Source organism: Callospermophilus lateralis, chromosome 3 (genome assembly GCF_048772815.1).
Source record: "Callospermophilus lateralis isolate mCalLat2 chromosome 3, mCalLat2.hap1, whole genome shotgun sequence".
Lineage (NCBI taxonomy): Eukaryota > Metazoa > Chordata > Mammalia > Rodentia > Sciuridae > Callospermophilus > Callospermophilus lateralis.
Genome location: NC_135307.1, coordinates 179,533,969 through 179,550,791, shown reverse-complemented (window position 1 = coordinate 179,550,791; position 16,823 = coordinate 179,533,969). Strand labels below are relative to the sequence as shown.

General features: G+C 45.7%; 1 protein-coding gene across 4 annotated transcripts in view; it reads right to left on the bottom strand.

The window, feature by feature from the left end:
- Positions 1-16,823, bottom strand: part of Ppp1r16b (protein phosphatase 1 regulatory subunit 16B) — a 101,530-nt gene that overhangs the window by 64,319 nt on the left and 20,388 nt on the right. For all 4 annotated transcript variants that reach the window (XM_076851847.1, XM_076851846.1, XM_076851849.1 and 1 more), the window contains one exon: positions 8,942-9,289. In XM_076851847.1, the coding sequence (XP_076707962.1) occupies positions 8,942-9,191 (250 nt within the window). In that variant the 5' untranslated portion in view covers positions 9,192-9,289. The remainder of the gene's footprint in view (positions 1-8,941; positions 9,290-16,823) is intronic.

The following is a 16,823-nucleotide window of genomic DNA, read 5'->3' as shown; positions in this document are numbered from 1 at the left end:
AGAAATCAATGCCTGTTTCCTTTTCAAATGTCTTTGATGAAGCAGTAAAAGACAGTAATTTTATTAAACTCAGCCCTTGAGTACATTTCCTTTTAATATTACGTGTGACAAAATGAGAGAAACACAGGAAGTATGACTGTCGTGTTCATCTGCTTTACTGGAGCAATGCAGTTTGTACACTAAGCGGGCCCCTGTGGAACATTGTTCTTACCCAGAGGCCTGTTCTCTGAAGTGAACAAAGGCATCCTCTCAAAACTAGCAGCATTTGTTGTCAAAGATACAATATTAAAAAAAATTAAAGAATTTCTTTTTTTAGTTGTAGATGGATACAATACCTTTCATTTTGTTTATTTATTTTTATGTGGTGCTGAGGCTGAAACCCAGTGCCTCACACATGCTTGGTGAGCACTCTACCACTGAGCCACAACCCCGGCCCCATAATATAAAATGTCAAGCAAAAGTTCAACTTATATTTTTATTTGTTTATTGATTTGTTTTTGGTCCCGGGGATGGAACCCAGGGCTTACTCAAGCCAAGCACATGCTCTACCGCTGTGCTGCACCCCTATTATGGTTTGGATATGAGGTGTCCCCAGAAAAGCTGATGTGTTAGACAATGCAGCAGTAATCAAAGATGAAATGATTAGACTATAAAAACTAAAACCTTATCAATGAATTAATTCACTTGATGGATTAATAATTGGGATGGACTACTGGGTGGTAGAGAGGTGAGGCTGGAGGAAGCAGGTCACGGTGGGAGTGGGTACCATTGGGGGTTACATCTTGACCCTGGCTCCTTGTGCTCTCTCTCAGCTGCCCTCAGACATGCCCTTCCACCAAGATGTTTCTGCCTTGGAGACAGCTGACCAGGGACTGAACCTCTGAAACTGTGAGCCCAAAATAAGCTTTCTTATTTCTCTAAGTTGTTCTTGTCAGGCATTTTGGTCACAGAGACAAAAAGATGACTAATGTAACCCTTTAGCAAAATTTTGAATTTCAGAGAATTCATATGCCATAATGAGCCTAGAGTTTCCCAATACTTAAAGAATTTTCTGATGAGATTGGTTATAATTTTTTTATGTTACATAATAAATGTGTTAATATTTGGAACTCAGTGAACCACTGTTTACCAATAGATCAATACCCGTTGTTTAAAAAGTACACATGGTTACAGGAGCCATGTGAAATGTAAGACAGACCAACAAATTTTAATGTAATAGAGTAAGAAAAGTTAAAAATCAGAATGGTTTCAGACTCTACATCCCAACCAACCTTGAAGAAACTACCACCTGTTGAATTTTGGTTTGTAATCAAGGAATATCCACAACTGTCTGAAAAAACAATTATATTTTTCCTTTTTTTTAATCTACCTATCTTTGTGAGATAAGATTTTCTTCATTTACTTCAACCAAAATAACCAATCACAGCAGGGTAAGTACAGAAGCAAAGAAGAGAATCCACCTGTTGCTGAGAGCCATAGCCAAGTAGGAATGATGCATGGCATTTTGGGTTGAAAGGTGACGCCAGCAAGCCATTGAGATGATATGATTATGTTAAGATCTGCATTCAAATAGATATTAGACCCCTGCTGTCCACCTCGGCCTGCTACTTTGGAGCTCTAGCGGGACTCCCGGAGAGTTCCCATTGGTTGGGGAAGTGCAGTAGGAGGGATTTCCGGAGGAGGGATTTGTCTGTTGGTGTAGTGTTGCCCGGGAGAACGCCGTGTGTGTGGTTCGGCATATTTCCCGGGAGAGTGCGTGGCATTGGCGGGAGTTTCAGAAATAAAGTTTGTTCCTGCTTGAGTGGCTCGTGATTTTGTGCCCAGCCAGACTGTGGCAACCTGTCTTCTATTAAAACCAGACCTTAAAAAGATTTGCAAAAGTATAAAACAAGGCTAGTCTCCTTATGATTGTTTGTTCTGAAAAATATTATTATTTTTCATAAAATATTTATGTTTCCAGGTTAACATTTAAAAATGTCCAAAAGTTCTTCTTCCTTCAAGAGATGGGACTCAATACCCCTTCCCTTGAGTGTGGACTGGACAGAGTGAGTCACTTATAAGGAAGAGAATATGGTGGAGGTAATGGTGTGTGATTTCCAAGGTCATAAAGGACATGGTGGCTTCCTCAATCTCCTAATTTTTGGAAAGAAGCCACCTGCCATGTGGAGAGGCTCCAGCAGCAAGGACCTGAGGCCTGTCACCAAGAGCCATTAAGTGCTCCATCTTGGTGGTAGATCCCCCGGCCCTGTTCCACCTGGAGAGGACAACAACCTCAGGAGAGATCTGGAGCTAGACGCTCCCAGCTAACTGCTCCTGGATTCCTGAGTCACAGAAGTTTTCTGAGACTGTAAATATTTATCATTTTAAGCTGCTAAATGTTGAGCTCATCTGCTCTGCAGCAATAGATCATTAGGACTACAGATAATGGGTTTATTGTTCTGACTTAATGAATGATAAATATTTAATTCCTCAGCTGTGATTTCTGATACAAGTAAATACAGATAGAGTCCAATTGCACAAAGGCTCTTAGGGACTCTCGGCTTTTAAGAAAACGAAGAAGGGCTGGGGTTGTGGCTCAGCAGTAGAGCACCTGCCTAGCACACGCAAGGCCTGTGGGTTGATCCTCAGCACTGCATAAAAATAAATAAATAAATAAATAAAGGTTTTGTGTCCAACTACAACTAAAAAATAAATATTAAAAAAAAAGAACAAAGGAACTCCAAGATCAAAAAGGTTGAAGACCACTGCCCCAAGCCCTTTACAAACTGCCTCTTTATTAAGCTTTCCCTAGTTTACCCACATGAGAGCCCCACTTGTTTCCTTGATAAAACAATAAAAAATATTATCCATGACTCTTGGTACACAGAGGGAGTATGAGTATTTATTTATTTACTTATTTTGATTCTGGGGATTGAACCCAGGGTCCCTCTACCACTGAGCTTCATCCTCAGCCTTTTTATTTCATTTTATTTTTTGAGGCAGGGTCTTGCTAAATTGCCATGGCTGACCGTGAGCTTGTGATCCTCCTTCCTCAGCCTCCCAAGGGGCTGGGATTACAAGTGTGTGACATCACACCCAGCTAATTTTATCTCCTTAGTATTTTTTTTCTGTACTTTAAAATTTTTCTACAACACGGATGCCTTATTTTCGTTTTGAGAAGAACCCCCACTACCACCCTTTTCTTTTTTTGAGACCAAATCACCAAAAGTGAAAGTCAGAGCCTTTTCCATCAGAGGTTTGAGGGGCCCTGGCGGAGCCCAGTGCCTGCCGGTGTCCTGAGGACAGACCTTTGCAGGGGTGAGGGGAAGGTTCCAAAAGCCCCCAACCGACCTCGGTCAGAATAGCTCTTTCATCTGTTTTCATCTGTTTTACAGCTTGAGTTTCTGAATAATATTTCACACAAAGTTTCCACTGCTTTAAAAAAAAAAAAAAAAAAAAAGGTTTGAAAACCTTTACTGTGAGAATAACACTTGAAGAGTTAAATTTAGAGTATAGAAGAATCACTCATTTTTTTTCAAAATGTGAACAGAATTTCCATAAAGAAAACCACATATATTCTGAGAGAAAAAAACAAGCCCTAATAACAAACATCAGTGGTTTCAAAACAGGCTGGGCTACTGTCTTGAAAAGAAGTAATGGCCGAGGGTACAGCTCTAACCTGGGGACCCCCAAAACTGAAGGCCTGAGGCCAACAGAAACCCCGGGTCCAGACAGCCAAAAGCAGCTCATCAGAAGCAGACAAGTGGTTTCCTGTTCATGGGGGGAAGTCAAGCAGGAGGTGCCAGGACCACCGGGTCGTTAAGAGCAAGGGCTTCTGGGGAAAACCGATCCGGGCTGAGTCCTGAATCTGACACTTCGGTCCCCTGAGACCTTGTCAAGTGACTTAGCCTCTCTGAGTTTCCAGTTCCTCATCTGTGAATTCAGGTGGGAGAACAGAACCCGGTGCAGCCAACTCAGAAAACTGTTCAGCCCTTGAAGTTCAACAGAAATAGACCCAGGAGCCAGCCATTCCAGCCCTGGGTCACCACCTCAACAAACAAAAACCTGTGTCCACACAAAGACCAGCACGCATGTCCACAGCAGCATTTCCACCATAACCAAGGATGACCCCGGCGACCACCAGCCGGGGGATGGACGGACCAGGTGGGCACATCAGACCGCTTCAGGGCACTAAGAAGGAAGCGCTCACACAGACCAGAGCCTGGGGGACCTAGAAAACATCCGCCTACAGCCACGAAGCCCTCACAGTGGACTGAATGACTCCATGTGAGCTGGACTCCAGAGATGCAAACATTCAGAGGCAGAATGTAGATTAGAGGATGCCTGGGGCTGGGGACCAGCCCTGGGAGGGACAACACAGGGGCAAGGGAAAATGCTCTCGGACTGGATTGTGGTGATGCATGCACAACTCTGTAAATTTGCAGAGAATCACTGAATTTGTACACCTAAAACAGGCACGTTTTATAATGTGCAAATCGAACCCAAGCTATTTTTTTTTGGTGGGGTTCTTTTTTTTTTTGTCTTTTTTGGAACTGGGGGTTGAACCCAGGGCTTTGCAAATGCAAGGCAGATGCTTTGCCACTGAGCTATATCCCAGTTCCCAAATTATTTTTCTCATGGGGCTTAATTCTCTAACCTCAAAGGGTTAATGTGAGGATTAACCAGCTGAGGTAACACATGTAAAACAGGCTGCCTGGTACCAAGTAAGCACCTGATCAATAACAGTGATGACAATCAGAATATATAATAATAAGAGAATATGTAAAAATAGATAATGTAGAAGCAAAATTTATATCACTTATCTACTTCTTTTCATATCATTTCAACATCTGCCAACTCAGTTTAACACCCCAACAACTTTATGGAGTAGGTACATTATTATCATCCTCATCTTTATAAACAGGGAAACTGAGACACAGAGAAGTCCAGTCAGTTTTCCAAGAATGCACAGCAAGTAAGTGATAGAACTGGAAGCTGAATCCCTGGAGGAATCCCTGAATACCTAGCTGACATGTACCAGCCTCTTGGTACATGTCAGCTAGGTATTGAGTTTCGGCTCTAACTAGTGATAGGGATGGAATACCGAAAAGCTCCCAGATGGTTCCCAGAGAAGGTCACCAGACCTAAAGAGGTAGAGGGGTGAGGGGAAGAGCGATTCAGACAGAGGGAGAAGGTGCAGAAAGAAAGCACTCAGGGTACCTGGGAGGAGCTAGGAGGACCTGGATCACCTGGCTGGGTAGGGGGGGAGGATGTGGGAGCAGTGAGAGCGGGGCTCGGGCAGATCAGAGGTCAAAGGCATTAGCCTAGGTAATGGGGGCTGGAGAAGGAGATTCGGTGAGTTCCTGGGTGCTGCCTCTCCCTGGGAACAACTCACACTCCCCAGGCAGGTGAGGAAGGTGACTCAGAGGATGCTGTGAGCTCAGCCAAGCGGGGGAGCTGCCACCCCATGCTCCCACCACTGTGAGCTAACACCCCCCGGCAGCCTCCCAAACACCAGCTCCACACTAAGCAGAAGCTGCTCCTAGCCACTTGGGAGCCATAGGCTCTGCCACGCTGCCAGGAAGCTGAGCAGAGCCCAGCAAGGTCAAGGGCTGACCGACTGATGGCAGCCTCACACCCACCTCAAACCCAGCCATCTTGGAACGAGGGGGCACCTCCAGCCCCACCCCCACTGCATGCTACAGAGCACAGAGCTCAGGCTGCGCCAACCTCACTTACCAGTCCCCAGAGTCAGGGGACCAGCCCATGGCATCTAGCTTTTTTTTTTCTTAGGCAAACGGAATACCCTTTGATTCATTTCTTCCATTTTTCAACAACTGTTCTAGACAAATGTTTGCAACTGCACACAAAACACTGTGGCAAAAGAAAAACTACTTAAAAAAAAACAAACAAAAAAAACCTCCATGGTCTTCAATAAGGAATCAATGCAAAAAATCTGGTGAAATCATCCTATGGAATACTACACAGCAGTTAAGATGAATCATGCAGAGCTATTGCACGGTGCATGTTCTGGCATGAAAATATCTCCAAGACATATTGTTGGGTGACAAAAAAAGAAAATTGCAGAATAATGTGTCCAAGATTCCAGGATATCACCAGTTATATAAAAGCTTAAAAAAAAAAATCTTTGCTCTAGATCTCTCCAAGTCCACAAATACATAGGTAAAAGAATTTTTTAAAGGCCTGGAAGGAAACACATCAAACTATCAAGCAATGATCAGAGAAGAGGGAAGGAAGAAGGGAGGCATGGAGGAGGGGAGGTGGGAAGGAGGGGGCGATTTGTGACCCTGTACATTTCTGTTATTGGATTTTTTTTTTTTTTTTGGTACCAGTGATTGAACCCGGGTACGCTTAACCACCAAGACACATCCCCAGTCCTTCTCCCTTTTTTTAATTTTGAGACTGGGTCTCTCTCCATTGCTTGGGGCCTCACTAAGTTGCAGAGACTGCTTTGAACTTGGGATTCTCCTGCCTCAGCCTCTGAGTCGCTGGGATCACAGGCGTGCTTCAGCAAGCCCAGCGGTTGTTGGATTTTTACAAGAAGAATGTGTTTGTATCTATTTGGGTTCTTGAAACCATTTAAGTTTGCTTTTTAAAAATTCATAGAAAAAGCATGTTACCATCACCACTATTCTGATACGGGGCTCAGGGTAATTTTTCCAAAGCTGCCTGACTCCTGACGCACCCTCTCGCAAGCAGTCATTTAGGACTCCATGTTATACATTTAATGAATTGGGCCCAGGGAGGAGAAATGAGCTGCTCCAGGCCACAGGCAGGGCTGTGGGGGAAGCACGGACTGAACCTTGACCCCCAAGGCCAGTGTTTTTTCTATCCAGAGCACATGACAGTCACCAAGGGTAAGGCCATGGCAGGGGGCCAGGAGGTACATCCTCTGGGCAGCTGCTCTGGAACCACACAGCCCAGCTCCCAGGGCCTCCGAGAAGCCCCTGGGGTAGGGAGATGGGGCTTTGTCAAGGAAGAATGGAGTCAACGGTGAGTGGGGAGAGAACTGATGAGCCACCGCCCCCATCAAAAATTAGACATCATGACGAGCCCACTGAGTGGGCTGGGGCTGCCACGTCACTCAGCAACCACACATGGGAAGGAGCCCCAGGGCCATGTCCCCAGCCTGAGACTCATGCCTCTCAGGAGGCTCACCCCCTGCGCTCAGCCCAGCTGCCTCCAGCTGCTCACTTCCTACACCCCCTGATACTGGGATGAAAGGGGAACTGTGAATTTGGAGAGCCCGAGGACCTGAAGCACAAAGTAAACACAGGTGGAATGAGCTTTATCCAAAACACACGGGATCCGAAGGGTTTCAGATTTTCAATGTTTTTTTCAGAGTGTGCAATATTTGCACATACACAATGAGGGATCTCAGGGATTCACTGGGTTTCACTTACACTTAATATATATGTAGCTTGAAGCTCATTTTCTTCAATATTTTTAGGGCACCTGCGTTTTGACTACAACCCAACATGAGGTCAGGTATGGAATTTTCCTCATGCAGAGTCAGGCAGGCTCTCAGAAATTCAAATTTCGGAGCATTTCAGATTTTAGATTTTGGGGATGAGGGATGCGCCTCCTGTGAAATCCAGCCCCCTGTGAGTTGTAAATGCCACCACCTCTCAGCTCTTCAATTGACTGCTTTTGCTCCGTGTGTCTGGAGCGTGTGTGGAGGGGCCCAGGAAACCTCTCCAGGGACGCCTCTCCAGGGACGCCAGAAAGGCTTAGTGTTCAAGGATGGGCCCGAGGCTACTGAGGGGATCAAAGGACATGTGCACAAACCTTGGTTGCACAATGAGCAGGCATGACCCCCTCAGCACATGCCCAGAGAAGAGGGCTTGAGTAGCGGATCCCCCTCGAATCCTTACAATGGGAAGCAAACCTACAAAGCCATGGGCAGTGACCAGAGGTTGGATCCTGGGGCTTCTGATCCTGCACTGCCACTGATCAAGGTCTTAACCTCTTTGAGTCTCAGTTTCTCCATCTGTAAAATGGGTGTTATTACACATGGCTCTCAAATATCATGACATCTGGACCATGGGATATATACTAGTAATATAATTAAATGAAACGTAACAAGTGGCCCCGTGCAATGTTGCACACCTGTAATCCCAGCGACTCGGGAGGCTGAGGTATCGGGATCACAAGTTCAAGGCCAGCCTCAGCAACTTGGTGAAACTGTCTCAAAATAAGAAAATTAAAAAGTCCGGGGATATAGCTCAGTGTAGAGCACCCCCTGGATTCAATCCACAGTACACCCCCAAATAAATTTAAAATATACATATCATAAGGGACCATTTCAAGAATATCATAGGTATTACCTAATTTACTCTTCACAACAAGCCCATAAGATGGATTCTGGTATTACCTTCATTTTACAGAGATAGAAACTAAGACTAGGGAGTGAAGTGATTGGTCCACTGCCAGTGTCACATCGGAGTCCAATGTGGGCTGGGCTAGGCGCTTAACCACCCCCTACACCAGTTATGTCCACAGCGAGGGCTAAGAAACCAGAGCAGCTACGAAGGCCAGGTGCCGGCACAGAGGAAGGCTCAAGAATCTCCAGATCTTACTGGTGTGGGGCTCCAGGAGGGGGAAACCAGGCCCCACTTAGTCAGTACCTAGAATGGCAATGTGCAAAAAAGAGGTTGTCAGTAAATATTTGTGGAAAGTTAGGAGAACTGAGAATTAAGACAGGCGCAGTGACGCCCTGCAGTTCCAGCCTTGGAGGCTGAGGCTCTCTTGACCCCAGGAGTTCAAGACCAACTGAGGCAACGCAGGGAGCCCTCAGCTCAAAAAAGAAAGAAACCGAAAGGCGGGGAAAGTCTAAGATAAGGTCAAAGGTTCTTCTGGAACCTCCTCCTCTCGGGCCACCTCTGGGGCGCAGACCCTGGAACCGGGGCCCAGGCCCTGCAGGCTCCGGAGGCAGGCCTACCTTCCTCGGCGTCGTTCCGCAGAGAGGCCTCCAGCAGCGCCACGCTGGCCTCGAAGGACACCTTCTTGCGGCGGCCCCCCGCGCTGCGCTTCCGCTCATGCTTGCGCTTGCGGTGCTGCAGGTCCTGCTCGTACTGCGCCCACTTCTTCAGCTGCTGAGCCCGGCGCTTCTGGGCGGCGCGCAGCCGCTCCAGCGTGGGCACCTTCTCCAGCAGCTGCAGCTCGGTCAGCAGGTCCACGTGGCTGGCCATGGCCACCGCGCCACCCAAGTGCCCAGCGGGCTAGCGCGGTGCGCCCAGGGCCGGCAGAGCACGGGGGCTCCAGAGGGGCTGGGGCCTCATGGTGGGACCTGCGGCAGGGAGACAGGGACATGCTCATCAGACTCCAAAACTAAGATCTGATTATTAAATGACACCCTACCGCCCCACATTCAAACCCTTTTGACATGTTCTTTCCATGGCTCCTGGGACAAAAATGCAAATCCATAGAGTGGTCTGACAGTATTGCAGCTAGAGTCACTGTGCTGCCCAAATGTAAATCAATGAAATAAAATAATTCAGTTCCTCAGTTGCACTAGTCACATTTTAAGTGAGCAATAGCCACATGCTTCCATTGGCTATCATGCCAGATATCACAGAGAGAGCATTTTCCCATTATTCCAGAAAGTTCTATTGGATAGTGGTGGTTGTTCTCCTCTTCAGTCACAACCATCTAATAAAAACCATGAATTTCCAGTTTTCTTAAAGTCATTGTACTTTAAGGATTCAGGTATGTGGGTTTTGGAAACAGAGGGGTGTCCACGGGCTCAGAACATAATGGGGGCTGCAGAACCCAGAAAATCTGGAGACTATGCAAGCACCCACATAGGAGCCAAGTCCCTAGAAATAGGAATATCTAATACTTCTGCACAAGGCTCTTTTGTTTTGCTCATTGTGGGATGCAAATTGTTATGGAGATAGGACAGGCAGGACCAGAAGGAAACCAGAGGATATAACATACTATTGAGGTGGTTCTCAAAATATGGCCTGGGAACACTATGGGAACATCCTGAGACCCTTTCAAACCGTTCAGAATGTCAAAACTATTTGAGTAATTAGATTAAGCTGTTATTATTAACCTTCTCCACTCTCATTATCTCACAAACATACAGAGGTTCCTAAAGCCACATGACAGATGACGTGACAACAGATTAAATGTGGATATAGATTACATGAGACATTGCTAGAAGAACCGCAAATTTCCTCCCCTGGGAAACAGTATGGAGATTTTTCAAAAAACTAGAAATGGAACCACAATATGACCCAGCTATCCCACTCCTTGGTATTTATCCAAAAGAACTCAGATCAGCCTACTCTAGCAATACAGCCACGTCAACATTTATAGCAGCACAATTCACAGTAGCCAAATTATGGAACCAGCCCAGGTGTCCATCAACAGATAAGTGGATCAAGAAAATGTGGGGCGTGTATGTGTGTGTGTGTGTGTGTGCACTTTACATGTATATAAAATGAAGTTTTACTCAGTCATAGAGAACAATGAAATGATGGCATTTGCCAGTAAATGCATGGAACTAGGGAACACCAAGCTAAATGAAATAAGCCAGACTCAGAAAATAAAGGGCGGGATGTTTTCTCTACTATGTGGAAGCTACAGCAAAATAAGGGGAGAGGAGAGGGGGCGAGGATATCACAACGATATGATATAGTAGAATAGGAGGAGATTTTAAGGGAGAGAAGAAGGACAGGAAAGGGGAGGAAGTGCAGAATGGATTTAACAAAATCGTGTGATGTGCACGTATAAATATACCACAGTTAATTCCACTGTTACATACATGTATAAAGCATCAATCAAAAGCAAATAAATGAGTGAAAGGAAGCTCAGAGCAGAGCAGAGGAAGGAGAAGAGTGGGTGGGAGGAGAGGAGGGAACGGGGAGGCCACCAGGGACTGAAGTAAAGAAAAACAAATTCTATGCATGTATGATTTTATCAAAATGAACCCAACTATTATGTATAACTATAATGCTCTAAAAAAGGGGGAAAAAAGGTATAAGAATCCAGCTATGAAGCCCAACATAGAGACAAAAGTTTTTAAACAATGCCACTTTCCTCAGTAACTTTTTTGTTTTGGAAAATAGTTAGTTTTTCATCAAAATGTTACATATTGTTATATTTTTAGAACAGTCTAATAAAATATGTTGTAGGTTGTCATATTGTTATAACATATGACAGACTTATTATTTTAAAGGACTTGATGCTATTTTTTAATCTCAGTATTCATTTATACTAGGATCAATATTGATGGATATGGTCCATAGATAAAAATTCTTCAGGATCCTCAATTTAAGGAAATCAAGTGGCCCTAAGATCAAAAAGTTTGATAAACTGTGAACTATTGGGACCTAGAAAATCCTACTTGAAGTTTCCCTTTTTAAATAACTTTAAAAAGGAAGAAGGAGAAAAAGAAAAAGAAAAAAAAGCACACCTCTTGCTCTCATGAGTCCCAAACAATAGAAGGTCAGCAAAACCTCAGAGTCTGGATCCAGCTGTTCTGCATGGCAGCACAGACTGTCCGGATTCTCAGACACAGAGAAAAGGGGTCTGAGGACAATCACCTGCACCTCTCTAAGCCTGCTTTCCCACCTGCCAAATGTTCTGTCACCTCCCAGAATGATCAGGTGTTCAAGAAATAAAAAGAGCTGCCCCCAAATCTTATAGACCTAGTAGCAAAGAGAAAAGAGCTTGCAGGAGGAAGGGCGGGAGACGTGAGCACAGCAGGCCAGGCTGGCAGCGGCTGCTGGGCAACAGGCAGAGATGGGCACAGGTCTCCATCTGTGCAATGTGGAGGTGCCTCTATCTCAGAGAGGACAGGGACAGCCCAGGGTCCTTCCTCAGAAGGCTAAACACCAGAGTTCAGCTTTGGTCTGGACCTCAGGAGCTCGCAGTGGGTGAGATGGTTCTTTGGGTCTCTTCCAGTCCTAAGACTCATACCAGCAGACGGGACAGGGTAGCTTGGCAAGGCTCACAGGGCAAAGGTTTGAGGGGTCGGAGTGGATGTGACCTCAAGTATAAATAAGCCAATGGCAAGCTCAGCAGGAACCAGCCAGCCAGCTCTGGTTGCCTTTGGCTTGGTTTCCTTTTGATTTTTGTTTTGAACACCTTGCAGTCCTTCTTAAATTAATTAAATAAACTTTTTATTTGCAATCATCATAGCTTCACATGCAGTTGTAACAAATAACACAGAGAGATCCCAGTATGCTTGACTCAGTTTATCTCAAAAACTACCATGCAGTGTCACAGCCAGGAACCTGACATCTCATTCAGATTTCCTCAGCTTACCCATACTTTTGCTAAAATGTTTTTTAGTTGTTGTTGGACACACTACCTTTATTTTATTTATTTACTTTGATGTGGTGTTGAGGATGGAACCCAGCGCCTCAAACGTGCTAAGTGAGTGCTCTACCCCAGCCCCAACCCCAGCCCCTTACCCGTACTTGTTTGAACGTGTGTTTGTCCCCTTAGGGAACAAACAGCTCCAGGGTTACAAGGATGTCTCTGTGGATCCCCCATCTCCTTTTCTAAGCACCCAACCTACTCCTGTCCCTGCTTGTGGCAATCACTAATCTGTTGTCCATCTCTATAATTTTGTCTTTTCAAAATATATTACATAAATAGAAACAGCAGGTAGCCTTTAGGGGTCTGCTTCTTACACTCAGCACTGCTTGTTTGAGATTCATTCAAGTTGTTGCATGTATTCATAGTTCACTTTCTTTGGTTGCTGAGTCGGATTCCATTTTAGGGATGGATATACCCTAATTTGTTTAACCATTCATCCCTTGAAGAACATCTGGGTTGTTTCCAGTTTGGGGCTCTTACATTCATGCACAGGGTTTTGAGTGAACAAATTTTCATTTCCCCGGGGCACAGCTGTTGGGTCCTCTGGTAATTGCAAACTGAATTTAAAAAGAAACAGCCAAACTCCTCTTCAGAGGAATTTGTTCCCTCCAGCAATGTCTAAGAAATCTAGTTCCACAGTCAGTGTGCAATGTGGTCACTGGCTTGTATTTTAGCCATTCAGATTCATATTTTGTCTACTTTTTTAGATGAAATTCAAGTGTTCAATTCACCACTACATGGTATTATTATAATGGTCAGACCCCACTGGAACTGAAGGGCCACTGACTTATTCTGCCCCAATCTATCAATGAATCCACTTAGTCTTCCCAACAACCTAATGAAGTTGGTGTTATTATCATGCCCGTTTTCCAGATAAAACACAGAGAGATTAATTAATTTACCCAACATCACACAACTAGGAAATGAAAGAGCCATTTGTGGCTGTGAGCCAGACTTAACAAAAAACACCCCGTGGTTCACATCCATCACACTTGTTGGTTGGCTTGGTTTTAGTCCACACCATGTTCTGCAATCTCTTAACTCATTGCAAACATTGAAAGCATGGAGATTTTATACCCAACAGTGGGGTTTCAGCATTTCTTAGAAACATTTCAATACCTGGTCATGCAGGGCTCACTTGGCAACCACCAACTGGTGCAGAGAGGGCTGCTCCCTTTAGAGCACACACCCTCTGATTCACCAAAGTCCCCAGGCTCCCCAGTTCTCCCACTGACCTTGTGTATTACTTGTCATCAATTAGTAGCTCCTACAGTCCTCTGAGTCTGCAAATCCTGTCTTAGGCAGAATGATGGACTCCAAATAGCCAGAGCTCCAATCTGCCCCAGAGAGGAAAGGCAGCCTGTGAGTCTCCCCAGCACAGAACAGGACGAGGAGACAGGGAAGCAGTCATGTACACCCCAAGAACAGACACTGGCCTCCAGAGCTGTCCAACGAGCCCTTCCCCTAGGTGCTCATGGTTCAACACAGCAGCTTTCTCAGGAGGCAGCAACTTCTCCAACACCCACAAAAGGATTCATTCCCACTGGTATCAGGCAGACCTAAGTATTCTCTAAGATTTCTTTCAGCCTTGAAATTCTATACAGCTATTCCTTTCTTCATCATGATTACTGATCACCAATGAGGTAGGAGGTCCTCAAAAACATGCCAAGCGTAAAGATAAGAAAAATCGTACTATTCATTCACACCGCTAAAGCACTTGACCCCTTTCAAAGACTTTCCCCAGCCATCATCTCAGACAAGTGCTTCCCTAAGAGTACAAAAAGAATCTACCCCAAGAAAATTATCAAAAGCATGGGAATGAGAATCAGTATAATGTGGACCTCCCAGAAAGCTGTGGGTTTTTGTTTGGTTGGTTGGTTGGTTTAGGCTTTGTTGTTGTTGTTGTTGTTGTTGTTGTTGTTTTTGCAGTAATGGGGACTGAACCCAGGAGATGTTGTAGGTGCCTGATAAATATCTGTCAAGTGACTACTGAGTTTGTGTGAGTGCTTCTCTTATAAGATTGCTGTCATGAGACTCCATGGCGAAGCGGGTTTCCCAAATGTCAGTCACTTTACCACTGAGCTACCTCTTCAGCCACATTATAATAATTTTTTTTTAAATTTTGAAACAGAGTCTTGCTAAATTGTTCAAGGCTGGCCTTGAACCATTGATCCTTCTGCCTCAGCCTCCCAAGGCAAATGGGATTACATCCCAGCATCGATTCTTTTTTCATCTTCCAGATTTTCTGAAGCAGAAGGTGTCAGTCTTGTGCTAATCAGTCCTTCACATCTTTATAACCATGCCAGTCTCCCTAGTAAACAAAGAAAAAAGTGGCCTCAGGCTCCTAGCCCCAGGCCAGCCACAGTTTGCAGGATAAAATGAAATCACATTGTTTTGTCGTCTGTGGATTTGTCTGCCCAGTCACTGTTTATTTATGGCAGTGATATAAAATTTCCTTTTTAAATAAATCTATTTCAGTCTAAACCTAGCAAGCTAGTAGTAAAGAAAAATTAAATAATGATGGTATTTAAGTGTTGGCAAAAACTATGAGTGACTGACATTTGGGAAACCCGCCTCGCCATGGAGTCTCATGACAGCAATCTTATAAGAGAAGCACTCACACAAACTCAATAGTCACTTGACAAATATTTATCAGGCATCTACCACATGCCTGGAGTGTGCTAGGGCTGAGGATGCAGTAGGGTAAAGGACAGACACAGCCTCTGTCTGACTGATGAATGACAAAACAGGGACACCAGGGAGCAGGTGACATGCTCCAAGGATACAGAGAATGAGCAGCCACTCAGCCTGGGGGCCTGGTCCCAGCAGAGTGCTCCCTCAGGGGCCCCAGGCAGACAGGAGGCCCTCCCTGCTCTAGGCAAAGGAAATAAGGGCAGTCGCCCAGCCCCCTGGAGAAAGGTGAGGACAATGTCTCCCAAGGGCCAGTAAAAGGGGCCAGAGCATATTTTTCTCTAACTTTGCTCTCTCCACCAGCCCCTCCCATCTTGCCCCTCTGGGTTCCCTGGAGCTGGGGCTCCAGGACAGGTCCCTCTTGACTGCTGGTTTTCAGGTGACCTAGTTTCCCCCAATAGACCCACACACCTCCTCCCACCCCTGTCTGAGAAAACCCTGCTTGGTCTAATTAAAGAATTGCCTGGTACTGCTTGCAGCAGCTGGGCGGCCCCCGAGACAGGGCACTGGCCTGGGTGCTGGGGCAGCCACAGAATCTGTGGCTCCAGTGGGATGTGGAGGGGCCTTCTTGTAAAGCCTGGGCTCACCAGTCCCCACGTCCAGAGACGGCCCCAGATGGCAATGAAAACATAGTCCAAGCTGCCCAGATCTGGGAGACTAATATAAACACTCCACAGAGATCCCCAAGGAAGGCCACGTTTGGAGGAAAACCAGCTGTATGCAGACATTTGAAACCCAGAGTGTTGTGGGAATATCCAGACACCATCCTGCAGAAATGGACATGCAGAACCCTAAGTCCACCGAGGGACTGGACTGGCAAGTTGGGAGGGGCTTGCAGAGGCCAGGTCAGGCGAGGTCATCCAGGAAGTGTGTGAGATATGAGAAGAGAAATCAGAGGACAGGGGAAATTGGGTGGGGTATCTAATTTTTCCAGCATCTGGGCAATGAACCAAAATAGCTTGATTGTGGCCAACAGGAAGTTTGAGGCCAAGGCACTTGACCCTTGGAGAAGTAGGAACGGACTATGGAGGTGTCTGCACCTCTTGCCCCAAAGCCTTGATGTAGCCAGTTGTCTAACAAAGGCTGAACTTGATTCCTCTTCCTGCAAAAACTGACCCTTGCTGTCACCAGAGAGAGAAACAGTCAGTGTACCTCTAGAGATACGGAGGCTCAGCTCCAGATGGCTGGCCCTTCCCCACCCACCCTGCACTGGGGTTGGAACCCAGGGGTGCTTCACCACTGAACCACATCTCCAGTTCTTTTTACTTTTTATTTTGAGATAGTCTCTCTAAGTTGCTGAGACCAATCTGGAACATACAATCCTCCTGCCTCAGCCTCCTAAGTCTCTGGGATCATAGGCCTGTGCCACTGCACCCAGCTGCCCTTGTTAGGGAAGGCAAGGAAGTGTACCAGGACTTGGTGGGGAGGTAGAACCAGGGGGTGGGCTTCATCATTACCCCCAAATAAAAAGCTATTGCAGGGCTGGGGCTGTAGCTCAGTGGCAGAGCACTCGCCTAGCACATGTGAAGCCCTGGGTTTGATCCTTCACCACATAAAAATGAAACAAATAAAATAAAGGCATGCCGTCCATCTACAACTACAAAAAAAAATTATGAAAAAAAGGTATTACAGAGTGTTGTCTGAGGAATGTGGAGGCCTCTGGGGAAACAACGAGGGCACGGCTTTGGGTGGGAATCTGTGCAATTTTTCCATTATCCTTCCATACTAGGCCCTGATTGGCCAGAACTTATTATTACCAATGGGCAGAGCCCAGCCACCATGATTGGCTGAGGTGCAGG